This window comes from Megalobrama amblycephala, linkage group LG11 (genome assembly GCF_018812025.1).
Source record: "Megalobrama amblycephala isolate DHTTF-2021 linkage group LG11, ASM1881202v1, whole genome shotgun sequence".
Lineage (NCBI taxonomy): Eukaryota > Metazoa > Chordata > Actinopteri > Cypriniformes > Xenocyprididae > Megalobrama > Megalobrama amblycephala.
The window spans coordinates 23,970,790-23,988,724 of record NC_063054.1 but is presented as its reverse complement, the minus strand read 5'-3'; the positions used below and the strand labels follow the sequence as shown (position 1 = coordinate 23,988,724).

Below are 17,935 nucleotides of genomic sequence, written 5' to 3'. Positions count from 1 at the left end.
AATATCTAAGAATATTATATAATTCTTTTTCCTGTAGGCCTACAGGTTGTGTGTTAGGGCAGCATTACTGTTGATCAATGACCTTTAAAACAGAGATACATTATATTGCACATATGCTGTATGCAGGCACGAATGCAGACGCTGATAGACTCATTCCCTCATTAACATGGTTATTAATTCTACACACACTTTTATCAGTCTCTGAGCAAGACATTATTCATAGCTGTTGGATAAATGTGTGAACCTGACCTCAATACAGTACTGTACAAGAGAGATAATGACATTATAAAACACAGACAGTTGGGCAACTACTGTATGATAACTGTTATCTAATCAAATAGACTATAAATAAAAGCCCTTTTGTGAGTGTTTGCATGGGTTACTTTGTCAGTGATTTTATAGAAATGTTATAAAAGTATTATTATTAATATTATTACTATAATTATTATAGATATAATAATAATAACAATGTGTTTTCTTTATTCAGGTTATAATTTGAACCATTTGGGACTATCATGTTGGTCTATTGTGCTGTAAATGCTAAATCAATAGTACCAAGCTTGCGTTGAGGTTAAAAAAGAAAAAAAAGATGAAGCAGCAGTACAGAATGTACAGTGTATTGCCTCAGAAACATTTGAGGTTTGTAACACACCTTTATCAGCACTTACTCTGATTACGGCCAGGTTTCCGATAAGTGTTTGAGCATGAACAGTTCTGGAATACTGTGTTGTGCAATAATGGTAGCACATATATTAAACAGGCAAAGAATCATTTTAATGTAGTGTAAAAATGATTATACTAATCTGAAATGGCAAGTGTCAAAAGGAATGAATCATGAAAACCTATTCATATGAGCTTATGAATATTTATGAATAATTTTACAGTTAAATACATATTTTTCATATTTATTCATTCACAAACAAATGGGTACATACGTAATGACACATATGCTCAAACACTCCTTGACTCCTTTGTTTGATAGCATATACATTCATTTTAGCAGACACATTTGTTTATTTTCATGCTGCGCGAACTTTGATCGGGACATTTGAGTTGGATCCAACCTTCGTTCCTGCATTGATGAGCTTATCTCTTGTCTTAGGAAGCAAGTTGCTTACCATTTTGAATAGATAATGTCATGGATCTTCTTGCTGAACAAGATATATTTTTGGTGATTAAAGTCCTCCATGATAGTTGTGTTCTGTTAGTCATATGAACTGTAATCATAGTCCTTTAATTTTAATATAATGCATTTTTGTCGTCCAGCAGACTCATAGACTTTCAGTTTTATGTTAGATACTTTGGCAACTTCAAAACTGATAAGTCCAGGGCCTTCTATTTAATGGGACTGGGAATTGCTTAATATGATGGACATGCTGTGCAATAGATATACTTCATCCACAGACTGTGCATGTCTAGATGCAGTATACTGCAGCTTCATGCATTTAATCTGCAAGATACAGTGAAGACAAAAGGTGGTAAGAGTTCATTTTTTCACTTTTTTCAATTTTGAAGTAGTTTATTAGTTTAAAACTATAACCTTAAAGGAATAGTTCATCCAAAAATGAAAATTCTGTCATCATTTACTCATGTTGTCCCAAACCTGTATGTGTTTCTTTCTTCTGCTGAACACAAAAGAATATATTTTGAAGGATGCTGACAGGGATGGGCAGTATTTATGATACATACGTACATATGTATATTTCAAATACAAAATAGTATTTTGTAATTTGTATTTGATAGGGTCGATGGAAATGGCTTTGTATTTTGTATCAAAATACTTTAGTGTTTTGTATTTTTAAAATACTGTAAAATACTTTGTAAGTAGTCTACATGATGACATCATAAAATTGCAGCCTCTGATTGGTGCCTACTCTATAGTTTGCAGAGACTTGTTGCAATCAGAACAGAAAATTGATATGGAAGAAGGTGGTCAAGAAACATGCAGGCTGCCAGCTTTCCATCAATTTTAGCATGAATTGCTATAATTTTTAACAGTTCATGTTAAGTTTTGGTGTTCATTTTGGTAGTCTAGGCTAAATAATACACCAATTTACATAATGTTCTTGAAAACATTACCGAGCAGCAACCCCCTATATTTATGATTAACAATCAAATGATTAATTGGTTTAAAACTAGCTGCTATGAAAACAGGTGCCATGAGTTGTCTTCTTATGAATGACTTGTTTGTCATTGAGTCAGTGTTGCTGATGCAAAGTAGGCCCTTCATTACCAAACACCAAGTAACTAAATTAGGATACAATTATGAGTCATTCGCAGATTCACAAATATTCACATATCCCTGTGATCTCCCAGATGAAGGTTACTTCAAAACTAACCTTCATCTGGGAGATCACAGGGATATGTGAATATTTGTTCTGTTAAAGCCACAATATGTACATTTTTGCCTCTAAATATCGCTCATTCAAAACAAAGGCGAAGCTCGATGACACCTTGATTTCAAGGAATCATGGGATGTATTGTCTTCACGTCTACAGCCGGTGGAAAAGAATCTTGACAGGACTCAGGCAGAAATCATGTTCATGGAGATATTATTAACGTTATTGTAGTATGAAGCAGAGCAGGACCGAATGCTGTGAGAGCAGTAACGAGCCCACTGGAGCGATTACTAATGAGAGACGAGTGCGACACACAGCTCGACAGCAGCGGATCTTTTATTATGCCACAGTCGCCGCTTTCGCTTCTTTCGGTCATGTGCACGTAGGGTAAAGCAGCGCTGCTTATCATATTAGATACATTTGTGTGTTGAAAGTTGGTATAGTGCTACTCTGTGCGTTCGCTCAGCGGCTACTATGAGACACTTGTTGCACACTGCAGTAAGCTAGATCGATATTAGTCATGATAAAACATGGTACTCATGATAAATCAAGAAAACGAGATTCAAACAAAAAGACTTAGGGCCAGATTTACTAACAGCACAAACCCTCTTTTGGTGTTAAAAAACTACTGTCGGGATTTACTAAAAACATGCTGTATAAAATTAGCGCTGAAAACGCGTGAACTGAGTTGTGTTTGCGGCTGACCTTATTGCATATGCATTTTTAGGAGTTTCCCTTTCAGATGCAAAACTTATGGGAGGAGAGTACTTAAATGAATCACACAATGCGATTTACTAATGTTTGCGCTAGTCACTTTACTGGTATTTACATCATTATTTAACGCCCTAAAAAAGCATGTCTGAACCCATTTTGTGACATGGCTGCAATTGTTACTGTTAGGAGGAGACACCGCAGACAACAGAGAGCGCGTGGAAGAAGGATTATTAATTTCTTTGAAATGCCAGAGTAAAACCTTATCCGAACATATCGTTTGCCAAGCTATGTTGGCCTATATTTGCATGTCAGCAGATCACGTGCAAAACTTGCCACTCCCATCAACACATTTGTGGAATTGCGCTCTCATGCTAATTTGCCCAGTTTAGTAAATCTGGCCCTGAATGTGTTAAGCGATATAACGTGATGAGTTTTCTGTCGATGAATGTATCCAAACAGTTGCTTCCCTGTCTAATAAAACTCATAATATACAGTACTACAGTGTCTTTGATGTTTCCATGGCTTTTCGACAAAATAAAATTGGAAATCCAGGGTAATGATGTCATTGATAGGTGACACACGGACACGGTGTGTGTCCTGGTTAAAATTGCTTATTTCTCTGGATTTAGAATATAATGTAAGTACACAAGTCAACAAAAAATTTAACATTGTTTTAGTGGTTTTTGAATATTTTAATCTAAAAATCCTACATATTTGTGCCTTTAACTGGTTGCATATGTCATTTATTGCATGACTCGGGCAGAGAAAAGCTGGTGCTATCAAACATTGTTTACTTAATCAAGTCAGTGTAATGGTGAAGGGATAGATCAAATAGGCCAACTGATAGAATGTTTGCAAAGAAATTTCATGCTCCCTTGTAAAAATATTTTCAAAATACAAAAATACAGTAGTTTATTTTGATACATGGTTTGGCTGCTGTATTTTGTAGTTTATTTTGATACATTTAAAATTAAGGTATTTTGTATTTTAATTTAAAATACATTTTGATGTATTTTTGCCCATCCCTGAATGCTGATAACCAGTCATGTTGACAGTAGCCATTGACTTCTATACTAAGGTTAGTTTAAAACTAGGAATAGTTCATCCAAAAATGAAAATTCTGTCATCATTTACTCATGTTGTCCCAAACCTGTATGGATATTTTGAAGAAGATAGAAGATATTTTGAAGAATACTGATAACCAGTCATGTTGACAGTAGCCATTGACTTCTATACTATGGAAGTCAATGGCTACTGTCAGCTGTCTGGTTACCAACATTCTTCAAAATATCTTTTTTTTTGTGTTCAGCAGAAGCAATACATTCATACAGGTTTGGAAAAACTTGAGGGTCAGTAAATGATGACAGAATTTTCATTTTTGAGTAAACTATCCCTTTAACCTATTTTTGGAAGTGGAGATATTTTCTTGCAATTTGATATTGATATTGGCAGCACTGATCTAATATGTGGTTGATTTTATGCCAAATAAACAGACAAAAATCGATCATCTCAGACCCAATATCCATCATACTGTTTGTTCTGTAGTTAAACTTCAAATCAGATCCTAAGAAAAAAAAAAAAAAAAAAAAAAAAAATTCTGAAAGCTGGACTTTAAGATGTAGAACATTGAGTGATAGAATTTTCAGGCTGCCACATGAAGAATTGTCCTATTAGTTTATTTTTATTCTTTTGAAATGTAGATTCCGTTGATAAATTCAAAAATCCAAATGATTAATTCGTACATTTTATATGCTGCTGATGATAATATATCTAAACATAAAAAAATAGCTTCATAATTAATTTATTGTGTGTTCATTTATTTTAAATTTGATTTTGTTGTGTAAACTGTTTTTCAGCAGAAAAAAAATTATGGAGTCAAAATGGTCTAGAGATATCGGCACGCTTCCATGGAGTGACCATAAAGGCCATTGCCCCTCTGTGTCTGAGGTACATTATATCTGTCAATATTAACTGTTTGTTTTTCAGCTCAATGTCATCATGCATCTCACAATCTCAAGAATCATTTGTAAACATGGGAGGTAGCCTAGATTTTCAGTCTGGGGTCCATTCAGCTAAGAAATCTAAATGTATATTAAAAACAAATATTATAAAAACATAAAATAAGTTTTGATAGTGTAGACTCATAGCTGATTCATGCAATGACAATGCCTTGTTATTTATATAACAGGAGCAAAGATCATTACAATCAGAGATCAGAGATCATGAGTGTTTTTATGAGGTGTCTAATTTGTTTTTCAAATAATAAAAAAATTAGATTAAAGGGTCTTTGTATGTCAACAAGCCTTTACTGATTAAATCAGTTGATCACATTGCATAACGTTTCAAAATCACAACATGAATTTTAGGAGAGGACATACATTTTCTATATAGACCTAGAGCTACTCTTATAAATTTTTAGGAAATAATAGTGTTTTGGAAATTATACCTGACTGTAGTGAAAAAACAGACTGTTTTTATATATTCTGGAAAAATCAGTGGCCTAATCTAACACTGAAATATGACAAGCTATGTACGATTTGGGCTGTATTAGAAATCAAAAGGCAACATCTGCTGCCTCCTGGTGGAGATGTCGAACATATTGTCCATGTCAAACCTATGAATGCTATAATTGTATAGGCTAAAGTAACCTGTAAAAATGTTTTTGGAATCGCGAGAATCTGATTTAAATGGTCATTTTGAGCTATGATGTCACTTTCAAGAATGTTTTAAGGCATCATAACTGAATAATAAAATACAAATCCATATTTATTTTAGGTGATGATACATCAGGTAAACTTAGTAATTAGGAACCAAGGTATAATTTGGATTTTAGATGGTTTATTATTATTATTATTTAAAAAGTTGCCACAATATAGACTACGTGAAATGTAAGTTAGGCCTATCAGCTGATTTGATTAATCTGGGTTTGCTGGGGACTGGATGGGTAAATATATTCAACAAAATCTTAAAGTTAACATATAACGGCATCTGCTATTTATACTAGATTATATAGATAGCTTCATTATTTAATTACCTTTCTATACTTTATTTACATTTTAGCTGATGGGAGTCAATGAAATGGACTGAGAAGTTTAAGTTTTCTCTTTTCTATAAATTCCCAATTCTAAAGTTTCCTCTGTCCTTAAACAGCTGAATCGGTTTTATATATTCTCATCATCATCATAAAATCCAATAATATCCAGCTGCAGACCAGTACGGGATTTCTTTTCCGCTAGCGACCAAGAACTGTTCTTTATTGCAATCTGCTCCACTTCGGAGTGTACGGACTCGTCCAAAGTGTTTTACCCCTACAATAACGTTGTGGGTGCTCAGAAATGATTAATTTGCAACTTTTTTGTCTTCAACCATATCGGAACGATACTACCAAAATGAAACATGAGTTTATAATGTGAACGTTCTCAAATATAATACTGACATCCCATTCCCAGATACACGAGTCCCCCCTACAGTCTGGTGGTGGACTCGTCCATTGACAGCGGAGCAGAGCTGTGTGTGTGGTGTCAGGTCTCTCGCTCAATGATGAGGTTTCAAGTGCGCCTTTGAGATGTTATGGAGTCTGTAGAATATTCTGCAATTTTTAACTTTTTCGCTTTCCTTTTATTAAAACAACATTCCAACTTTTAGAGTACAAGATCGACCTGAACGTGTAAGCGTAGCTTATTTAGTTTTTGTTTGTATATGCAAGCTTCTGTGAGTTTTTTTCTTTCATGGCGAAAATGTTGAAAGTTTTGTGAGGACACTCCTTCTTCAGACGGACTAAGGCTACAGCTGACAAATTGGGGGACATATCAGCTCTGTCATTTTCATAGAGGTAAGTTGATGTCTATATTAAGCCTCTAATGTATTTTTTCAACATATGCCGCTTTTTGTAACCCATTATTTCCATGAGAATAAATACACAGCTTTTATGGTACCAAAAATAATGCAGTTCGGGCTAAATAATGGTTTCATGTCTCATATTGGCAGTCTACGATAGTTTTCACAATGGTACGTGTGGTTTTGTTTTGTTTTCTGGGATGGAGAAATTTATTTATTTATTTATTTATTTTGCTCATGGCCAGGTCACCATAAAAATCCATTCATGTAAGCATGGGATTGTTTTAATGCCCAGGAAAACTGACCTTATGGTGCTAAGAGGCTCTATTTGACCCTTTGCATTTAATTTAATGCAATATATCACTAGATTCCTCGATTATCCAGAGTAAAATGACTCAATATATGTGAAAATATTTAGTTAGTTGCTCTATATAATAAAACAGGGTGTATAGTTATAGTTACACTGCTTATGATAGTTCTCTTATGTTATATTAATATTTGCAGTGGAACGTCTTTTCAGTGCCAGTGTGTAGATGGTCTAATAACAATAAGTTATTCTTCTGATTCAGTTGTCATTTGTATACTTAATTTCCCCTCTGTTATGATCCCCTTCTGGGTCACAGCATGATCTTCACAGCAGGAGTAAGCGGTCGATTCCCCACTTTTCCAATCAAGTCTCTCCATGATGCCTTGCAATCATCTCAGTGGCATACCTGCCAGCCTGCCGTCAGCATCTGAACAAACCCAGAACCATTGTCAACATTACATTTCTATTTCCATCCCTAGTTCTGGTCTGTTCTGGTTCTGATAAATACCAGCAAATGTGTGAAACTGTTTCGGGGAAATTTATTCCCTGCTCAAGATGATGGGAAATATATTGGATGACCTCTTGACATCATTACATTTAGCGAAAAGCTATTTCGGGGAAAAATACCCTGAATTCTCAGACAAGGTAAAAGCGGATTGTTTGTTTTCCTGTAATTTTACGGTCCGCCGGAGCAGTAGAAAAACTGTGTTTTCTGTTCTACTGATCTTTTGACACCTGTCAGGGTGCATTTTAGTTAGGCCACATTGGGGAATAGAAGGCTTAATGAGCCTCACACCAACACACACCCACACACACACAGTTAATTGAGCTGATGTTTTATGCATGATGGGTCAAAGATGAATACTGTACAACTGCATGCTGAATTGCACTGATGTGTACAAAGTGTGTTCCACTCTTTCCAGGTAACGTTTTTCTGGCTATTTGATCTGTGCTTGTGGCAACCTGGCACATATCTCTGTTTGATTTGAATGGGGTGTAATGAAAGCTGTTATTTGGAAATGAATTAAGGGCAATAGTTGCACTGTATAGCTTTTCACACTGGTCTGTGAAAAAAAATATGTTGTGTGAGTGTGTGGAATCTGGTGGCGAGACACAACATTCACGTTTGCCAGAGCGGCAGTGTTGTAATGGGGGATAGTTTAATGAGAGAAGGGAGGGTAACACAACAAGTTTGTGCAACCGAGGCTACTGGGAGTGAAATTGAAAACTAGGGCTTGTGTGGAAATCATCAAGGAATGTTTAGTCATTAGATGCAATATAAGAGCCGTGACTGAATATTCCCTTTAGAGACATGGCAGAGAGAGAACAGGCAAGGGTTAATCATTCAGTGAGAAGAAACTGCAACGGGGATCAGTGTAATAGAAACTGACATTTAGGATAAACAGAGAAAATATGTTAAACTAACAAATGTAAATGTAATCTTCTAGACAGACAGCTTTAGTAAATGAAATAACATTGAAATACTCACAAGCTTGGCTGAACTGTACATTTCCAAACTTATTTTCACCCTTAAAGGGATAGTTAACCCAAAAATGAAATAGTTGTCATCATTTCACTCTGACTCTCAGGGAGTTCCAAGTCGTATAACTTTCCTTCCTCTGTGGAAAACTTGTACTGAAGAATGTACTGGTCATTTCTTTCCATACAGTTACAATGAATGGTGACTAGAGCTTCAAGCTTTAAAAAGGACTCTGGAGCCCTATAAAAGTATCATAAAAGTGGTTCATATGACTAATGCAAGGTCATGCAATAGCTTTGTGCAAGAAACAGATTCAATTTACTGTAAGGGATAATGACATCATGCTTGCCGTGTTCATGATAGTTCAAGTCGATGTCTGATTTGTGAACAAATTATTCTTTTGAGTTGGTGATCTTTTCAGTGAATCAGTTTATTAACCATTCAGAATGAATCAGTCTGATCCTGTTCTCTAGTTCAACTCAACTGACTGGCCCTGTATGTTTAAGACTATCAGTGAATAACTAGTGGAACGATTAAATGTCAGTCTATTCCTCTCACAAAGCTGCCATACAAAAGACTTCCATACAAAACATATAAACAACTTTTATGATACTTCAAGGATTCATTTCGCATTCTTTGTAATTGAATGTAAAATTACCAGCGAATCCTTCAATTGCTTCAATTCAATTAAGTTTCGGAACAGCATTTAGTATTTGAATGATTCATTTTTGGCTGAACTATTCCTGTAAGAAACCTGAGGTCATTCTTTACAGTGTTGATATAAGAAGCTATCCATCTTATTTTTCAATATGGAAATAAGCTGTTTTCTGTGAATGTGTGAGACTTCCAATTCATTGGCCGCTATAGGGAAATAACGAGAAGTATATCGAAGTGCAGTATATTGGTGGATACTTAAGAGAATACATTAAGATAATATGGTTAGAAATACAAGTTTGCAGTATCGAGCAGCATAACTAGCTTTTTTTACAGCTAAAAATAACTGGAAGCGAGGCACCGGAAGCCATACACATTCAATTTTACAAATAGCTGCTTACGTAAAAAAATAAGGTGGATATGGTTTTCCCAGTTTCCTTTGGGGTGCCACTTGTATGGTTTATATTCTGAAACCACCTGTAAAGCATTATGGTTTGTGACTTGAGTGGCAGAGGATGCTTGTGAATCATGAGGTACTGGAGCATACAGTAATACACCATCTGCTCTCCATCCGAGAAGATGTGTCTCACTTTTCTCTGTTCTGATTCAGTTTTTTTGCAAAGGGCTTTTCAAGCATTTTGAAAATTAGGGCTGTGTTCAACTCCTCACTCCTCTCATCATGTCTTCCATTTTGGTTCCTCTTCACAGAGAATGAATATGTGAGCCTGAGTCTCAGCTCCATATACGTGCCCCCTGTGATGTTGTTATTTCTGTTGGATCAGGGCCTATGGGGACCCTACTTTTTTCAGATTTTTTCCATTTTGACAGCAGCATGAGCTTACATTTTTTCCTTCAGAATGGAAAGTTCTGGGTTTCTTGTGGCTTGGTGAGTGTCTGAGGGAAAAGAGGGAGGGAGCAGCAAGCTACGCCCATGTTTATGTCTGTCTGCCTGCGTGCTGCCAGGCCAGTAGCTTCACCCATGTGACTCCAGCCAAGGGAGGAGCCACCCTTTTGATGGCCCTGACAAACTAAGCAAACGGTCAAAGCCATTTTCTGAAGAGGTGGACATATCTAGAGCACCAAGTCTAAAATACCTATAAAATGTCTTTTTATTGGGTAAAGTGGTAAACTAGTACCTCATTGAGAATGTGTAGCTTTAACTGAAATAATTTGTGCATATATAAATAGATATTTATGGCATCTTTGGAAATTAAAGGTTTTTAGGTCATACCATCTCAGTAACCCACGAGTTTCTTTTTATTTAGCAGAAAAAAGCGTCCGTCACAGTGTTGCTCTGTGGTTGCAGCACGAGATATATGGCAGAATGGATTTTAGTCAGGAAATAATGAACTCAAGAACACCAATTTATATTTATAATGAGCCGATCTTGTGACTTGCAGTATAAGATCTTTTAAAAGTCTAGTTTAAAACACATAAGTTCTTATAAGTTCTTGGAAATGTACTTTTTGTATTCATGTTGGTTTCATATGGTTTTGAAAAACTAAAATGTAATGTAACCCTCAAGTAATAATGTACTTTAAATAAAATACATTTAAATACATCATATAATTTATTTATTGACAAATACCATGAATTTGTAATAAATATTATAATTTTTTACAACCTGAACTAATATTTTCTTTAAAGGTGCCCTAGATTCAAAAATTGAATTTACCTCGGCATAGTTAAATAACAAGAGTTCAGTACATGGAAATGACATACAGTGAGTCTCAAACTCCATTGTTTCCTCCTTCTTATATAAATCTCATTTGTTTAAAAGACCTCCGAAGAACAGGCGAATCATAACATAACACCGACTGTTGCGTAACAGTCGGGGTGTACGCCCCCAATATTTGCATATGCCAGCCCATGTTCCCAACATTATGAAAGGCATTAGACAAGGGCAGCCAGTAACGTCTGGATGTGCAGAGCTGAATCATCAGACTAGGTAAGCAAGCAAGGACAATAGCAAAAAATGGCAGATGGAGCAATAATAACTGACATGATTCATGATAACATGATATTTTTAGTGATATTTGTAAATTGTCTTTCTAAATGTTTCGTTAGCATTTTGCTAATGTACTGTTAAATGTGGTTAAAGTTACCATCGTTTCTTACTGTATTCACGGAGACAAGAGCCGTCACTATTTTCATTTTTAAACACTTGCAGTCTGTATAATGCATAAACACAACTTCATTCTTTATAAATCTCTCCAACAGTGTAGCATTAGCCGTTAGCCACGGAGCACTATCAAACTCATTCAGAATCAATGTAAACATCAAAATAAACACTGTACTTACGCAATTAGACTTGCTGCATGACAAACACTTTGTAAAGATCCATTTTGAGGGTTATATTAGCTGTTTGAACTTTTTTATGTTGTTTAATGCAAGCGTGAGCTCTTGGGGCGTGGAGCACAAGATTTAAAGGGCCACACACCCTGAATCGGCTCATTTCTAATTATGCCCCAAAATAGGCAGTTAAAAAAAATTAATTAAAAAAATCTATGGGGTATTTTGAGCTGAAACTTCACAGACACATTCAGGGGACACCTTAGACTTATATTACATCTTTTAAAAAAAAGTTCTAGGGCACCTTTAATAAAAAAAAAGAAGAAGAAGAGCCCTATGACTTTAACACACAGTCATGAAGGTCTGCAATATGATATTATTGTATGTTGCTTGAACCACATAACTTTTTTGGTCATGAATTGATTTTAAGATGATTTTTAGCAGTGCATTAGCAACTGCATTTTTTTATGTTTTTTTGAATACATTAATGATTAATAATCAATTAATAAATGAATATTTCCAGACAAAAATAGGGGCGTCCCTAATGCTAAAATAAGATTCAGAAATATGAACATAAAAAACAAAGAATGGAGAAGTAGTAAAAAGAAAGAGAGAATAAGTGCATATGGCCATGTAGCTTATATAACCTATCGTTAAATTTCAGTCCCTGCCACCTCACCATTTATATGGTCTTTATATGATTTGTTTAAATAGAACGAGCAGTGCCTCACACTCTGCCCCCTCTTAACGCCGCAAGCACAGGCTCATGTACAGTAAGAGACACCAACCGTTCCAAATTACCCACACACATGCAAAAAAATAACATCTCTTCTTCATCTCCCTGGTAACCCACGCCGTCTTGATTGTTGCTAAGGTGGTCTGGTGACAGTTATGCCCTCATATGAGCCTCCCTGAATGCTGCTCAGTGCCCTCCCTGCTTTACCCCACCTGCTCCCCCACTGTGAAGGAGTCAATAAATTCTCACCTTAACAAGGTTTTAAATGGTTTCCATGGATACCATGATCCACTCCCTCAATTTGGAAGGGTAACACGTTTTCCATTATTCTGAAACCTACATCTGGCAGAGGAAATGTGAATCTCTTTATTGTGGCTTGTGCAGAATGTATAAAAAAGGCTAATTTGGGTTTGAAAATATCTAAGTAGCTACTTTATTTCTTTGTGATTGTGCTGACAGGGAGCAGCAAGGGTCTGGGAAAAGCCTGCGAGAGAGTTTCATCATGGGTAAACAGAACAGCAAGTTGCGACCCGAGGTCCTCAACGACCTGCGGGAGAACACCGAGTTCACGGACCACGAGCTGCAGGAGTGGTACCGCGGCTTCCTGAAGGACTGTCCGTCGGGCCACCTAACGGTAGAGGAATTCAAGAAGATCTACGCCAATTTCTTTCCCTACGGTGATGCTTCGAAGTTTGCGGAGCACGTGTTCCGCACCTTCGACACCAACGGCGACGCCACAATCGACTTCCGGGAGTTCATAATCGCTCTGAGCGTGACCTCGCGCGGAGGCCTGGAGCAGAAGCTCCGCTGGGCCTTCAGCATGTACGATCTGGATGGCAACGGATACATCAGCCGAGCTGAAATGCTGGAGATCGTACAGGTGAGGTATTTTTTATTTACTTTTTAGTATTTTTGGTTTCATTTGCATTTCTGTATTTTAGCTGGCGAGCCATTGTTTTTAGAGCAGCTTGTTCCATATCAATATTGGCTCAGTCTAATGTTTGGTGATACAGACCTCCTTGAATAAACAGATCTCCTCAATCAAGTGTTCCACAGGCCATATGGTCTTGCCACAAATGGTGACCAAACACAAAGGCTTTGTTCGCTACTTCAAAGGGACTGTTGACTCTCCATGTTAATAACATAGATGGCTCTTTTACACCTGCAACAGAGGACACGCTATAAAACAATATCTGAAAGTGACATTAAATGTATCTGGCAGAGAAACAGGCTTATGATCATTTGCATTGATTACACTGATATAAAATGTTGACTGAAGCTGTGACAGTGACAGCTGCGTTATGCAACTGATACTTTTGACTATCAGTTGTAGCATTATAATGACAGTCTTATCAAATGTGTTGTTACTGAAAACTGAAACCTTTGCATGTGACAGCAAACTACCATATGTTTTGACACACAGTTCCATTAATTTTCACAGGCAATTTACAAAATGGTGTCATCTGTGATGAAGATGCCCGAGGATGAATCAACGCCAGAGAAACGCACAGATAAGATATTCCGACAGATGGACACGGACAACGATGGTACGCCTCCTGAGATCCGTCTCCCACTCACTGATAATATTTATATAGACTCTTAAAGTTAAACCGCGCAAAATGTCATAGAAACTGCACTGCAAAACAATTCGGTAACACTTTACTTGAAGGGGTGTGCATAAGACTGACATGACACCTTCATAATCTTGACATGACACGTGTCATGAATATGAAGGAGGTTTTATGCATGTTTATGACAACTGTCATTAAGTGCCATTCGCTCAATTATGTCATTTTGAATGCAAAGATGACATTGTTTGAGATGTCTTTGTTACGACAACTTGACATAAACCAACACATCATAACCTGTCAGTGTCTTTGTCATGACAACGTGACATTAGCAAAACATCATAACCTGTCATAAACATGACATAGCAGATTAATTATCAAACTTAAAAAACTACTTAGCTTTATGGGTTAACATTACATTACATTATTTTGGTAACACTTCAGTATAGGGAGCACATATATAAACGATTAACTATGACTTTTCCCTCAATAAACTCTTAATTTACTGCTTATTATAGTTAATTGTTAAGTTTAGGTATTGGGTAGGATTAAGAATGTAGAATAAGATCATGCAGAATAAGGCATTAATATGTGCTTTATAAGTACTAATAAACAGCCAATATTTTAGCCATATGAATGCTAATAGTAATAAGCAACTAGTTAAAAGACCCTAAAATAAAGTGTTACCATTAATTTATAACAGTGTCATCTTTTTTACGAAATTTGAAATTGTCTATTATCTGACCTTCTGTTGGAGGAAACTTAAAAAAACAAAAACAAAAAAAAAAACATGAAATGAAAAATAGTCATGACACTGTTATAAAATTATGTCAGAGTATTGTCACTTAATGACATTTTAATGACAAGTTCAATTTGTACCACTGTACTTGAGCTCAAGATACATATTTATGATCTATTATAATGGCCTCATGTCAAAACCAACTACATGTCAGTTTAATGTAATGTTAACCCATAAAGCTAAATGATGTCAAGTTGTCATGACAAAGACACTGACAGGTTACGATGTATTGGTTTATGTCAAGTTGTCATAACTCGGACATCTCAAACAATGTCATCTTTGCATTAAAAATGACATAATTGAGCGAATGACACTTAATGGCAGTTGTCATAAACATTCATAAAACCTCCTTCATATTCATGACACGTGTCATGTCATGATTATGAAGGTGTCATGTCAGTCTTATGCACACCCATTCAAGTAAAGTGTTACCAACAATTCTATATTGTCTTTGATTTACAGTATAAATATCTACATATTCTTAAAACACGATTCTTGAGAAGCAAAATTGTGTAAGGAATCAAGATTTATCTTGAAAGTAGTTTTCCTACGTTTCTTACCCAATTGCCAAACCGTTTTTTCTTAAGCCAAATTTAGTGTTTTTAATGTCTTATGTAACTTTGCTTTCCAAGAATATTCATCTTGCTTTAATGATGTTAAGATTTGGAAAACAAGGCAAAAATACTAGTTAAGAAAATCATTTTTCACAGTGTCCATGACAACCACTGACACACAAATGAACCATTAAGCCATATTTAGAATTTATTTAAGTTCCAGGATATTTGACCACCACTGAAACGTTACTCTTGGAAATTAACAAAATAACTTTTTTGTTGTTTTTTCAAATCTATAGGCAGACTGTCTCTGGAGGAATTCATCAAAGGTGCCAAGAGCGACCCCTCTATCGTCAGACTACTGCAGTCTGACCAAAGCACCTCTCGACAGTTATAAATACAGGTCTTAAAAGCAGCTGACAGGCAACCACTCACATGCACACTGAAAAGACAAGATTATTTGAAAGGTAGCTGATGGCATCATCAATGATAAATTTCCTGCTTTAAAAGTTTCCTTGTTCATGGGTCGTCACCTGTTTCATCAATATTCCAGCCTGATTTTATTTTGATGTAATTCTGTTTTTCAATGGCATTGCTGAGCTGTCATAATGTCTGGGCTGGGTCAACATTTGAAAGACCCCTTGAATTCAGTTGTCAAAAATCCACTTTTAGCAGATATTCACATTTTAAAACTTGCTCTTCTGATGATTGGTTGCATTACACAGATTTTTGTCAAATCAAATGCTCTCTAGATCGATTCTGCAGAATTGTCAAGTTACTTCATGGTGTCTTTAAGTGATGACTAAAAATATTTATATTTTCAATGGTTTGCATTCCACTTAAAAAGTGTAAATGACTAGTCAGTACCACGTGCAAATTCCCAGAATGGCTATTAGGCCAAAACATGGGGCCTCATTTATGAAACGTGTGTATGCACAGTTTTTAGAGTTGGAGTACTGCAGATATTTGGAAATCTAAGCAATTCTTGCCTCGCGCCATTATCAAGTAAAGGATTTGGATGTTGACTGGTGCTCTTTTATACGTTAAAGACATTAATTAGGCGGCGTTTACAAAGTTTTTGTTCTCTAAATCACGTACGCACATTTGAGAAATGATTGTAAGATCAAATGTAGGTTTTTGTTTTATTGCTGTTTCTACGCAATATTTTATAAATGAGGCCCATGAAGTTCTGCTTGTAAATATTCCATTTGTTTTGCATTCGGGCAAGCTAAAATATCTCCAGAGCACTAGTTACATTCCCTTGACGTGTTCTAAACTTGATCACTATAGTATTTGCTAGGTATTTTTTGGTTGGATTTTGGTTTTTATGCATCAGGTACAGTCTAGCTACTTTCGGAGCAGTCTGCTGTCCGGCCAATTATGATCGACTTCAACTTTATTTTAAAAGGAAAGTATTGCTTCTTTTAGTATGTAACAGAACATGCCAACAGTTTAGGGTCAGTAAGTTTTATTTGTGCTTTTATTTTTAAAGGAAAATACTTTTATTCAGCAAGGATGCATCACATTTTCTACATTGTTACAAAAGATTTCAAATAAATGTTCTTTTGAACTTTCTATTCATCAAAGAATTCTGAAAAAAAAAAAAAAAAGATCCATTGTTTCCACAAAAACATTAAGCAGATGGCTGCTGAAACCAGCTTTGCAATCACAGGAAAAAATTACAAATTTAAAATATATTAAAATAGAAAACAGTTATTTTAAATTGTATGAAATATTTCACAGTATTGTGGTTTTTACTGTTTTTTTGATCGAATAAATGCAGCCTTGGTGAGCATAAGAGATTTCTTTCAAAAAAATAACATTTTAAAAAAAAATCTTACTGAAACTAAACTTTTGAACAGTAATGAATGCCCGCTGTTTGGTGCTGGGGTTTCATTTCAATTGTATTTTGATTTCAAATATAGCTTTTAGATTTCAAATACAGATGTGCTAGAATAAGCAGGTCAGAAATATACAATATAATCATTCATAATTACTTTTCTGCTTCGTTTTGGTTTCAATTCTAACAATTCAGACAAACCTTTCACAACCATTTCTGCCCTTAAGGTTAAAAAACCCCCAGCAACCATCAGCCTTTAGGCTACTCATTAATATTTGAACGCTGTTGTCCGTTTGGACATATGGCACAGATAGAATGGCAGACAGGTGGTTAGTTTCTATTTGTCCTTTCACCAGTCCAGTGTCAACATTAACAGTAGCGATTCTGTTAGATAAGCAGCTCCATGGAATGCAACAGTAATACTAAGTGTCTTCAAGTTTCTGTTAATGGAAACATTGGATAATGCTCTTAATTTGCTCTTCTGCATGTGTGGTATTTCAGTGCTCCCTTAGTATTTTTTTCTCTGTAAAATGACTGTTGAAGTGAAATGCCAAAACTAATATTTGTACTGGATATATATATTAGCTTTATGAATCGTTTCTAATTTTGTATAGTGTTAATTGTGAAAAAAAAAAGGTTGTATACTGCAGCTGGGATTGGATGTCCAGCCATATTTTTGTCAAGCCAAAGCGTCAGTGCGAATCTGAATGTTGTATCTTTACAACTGAACAGTGTATTTGTCTGCATGATGTCTCAATAAACCACTGATTCATAGGCCTCTGGTGTCTATCAGAGTTACTTCTGTGGTAATAAAA

At 35.7% G+C, this 17,935-nt stretch overlaps 1 protein-coding gene across 3 annotated transcripts; it reads left to right on the top strand.

Moving 5' to 3' along the window:
- The first annotated feature begins 1,176 nt into the window (after positions 1-1,176).
- hpcal1 (hippocalcin-like 1) lies at positions 1,177-17,897 on the top strand. 3 transcript variants are annotated; one of them, XM_048206871.1, is made up of 5 exons: positions 1,177-1,475; positions 4,910-5,000; positions 12,819-13,239; positions 13,801-13,906; positions 15,580-17,897. In XM_048206871.1, the coding sequence occupies exons 1-5, from the start codon at positions 1,412-1,414 to the stop codon at positions 15,675-15,677; spliced, it is 780 nt and encodes a 259-aa protein (XP_048062828.1). In that variant the 5' UTR covers positions 1,177-1,411; the 3' UTR covers positions 15,678-17,897. The 3 variants fall into 3 exon arrangements, with proteins under 3 accessions (XP_048062828.1, XP_048062827.1, XP_048062830.1); XM_048206870.1 differs by having other exon boundaries at positions 1,177-1,478; XM_048206873.1 differs by lacking the exons at positions 1,177-1,475; positions 4,910-5,000 and adding an exon at positions 5,119-6,885.
- The last annotated feature ends 38 nt before the right edge of the window (positions 17,898-17,935 follow it).

What these genes read in the sequence shown, in the direction of transcription:
- hpcal1 (XM_048206870.1), top strand. Translation starts at nt 1,412, where the DNA reads ATGTCTAGATGCAGTATACTGCAGCTTCATGCATTTAATCTGCAAGAT. An exon ending in TACAGTGAAGACAAAAGGTG is followed by an intron (nt 1,479 to 4,909) that starts GTAAGAGTTCAT and finishes ACTGTTTTTCAG; the next exon opens with CAGAAAAAAAATTATGGAGT. An exon ending in GATGGACACGGACAACGATG is followed by an intron (nt 13,907 to 15,579) that starts GTACGCCTCCTG and finishes TCAAATCTATAG; the next exon opens with GCAGACTGTCTCTGGAGGAA.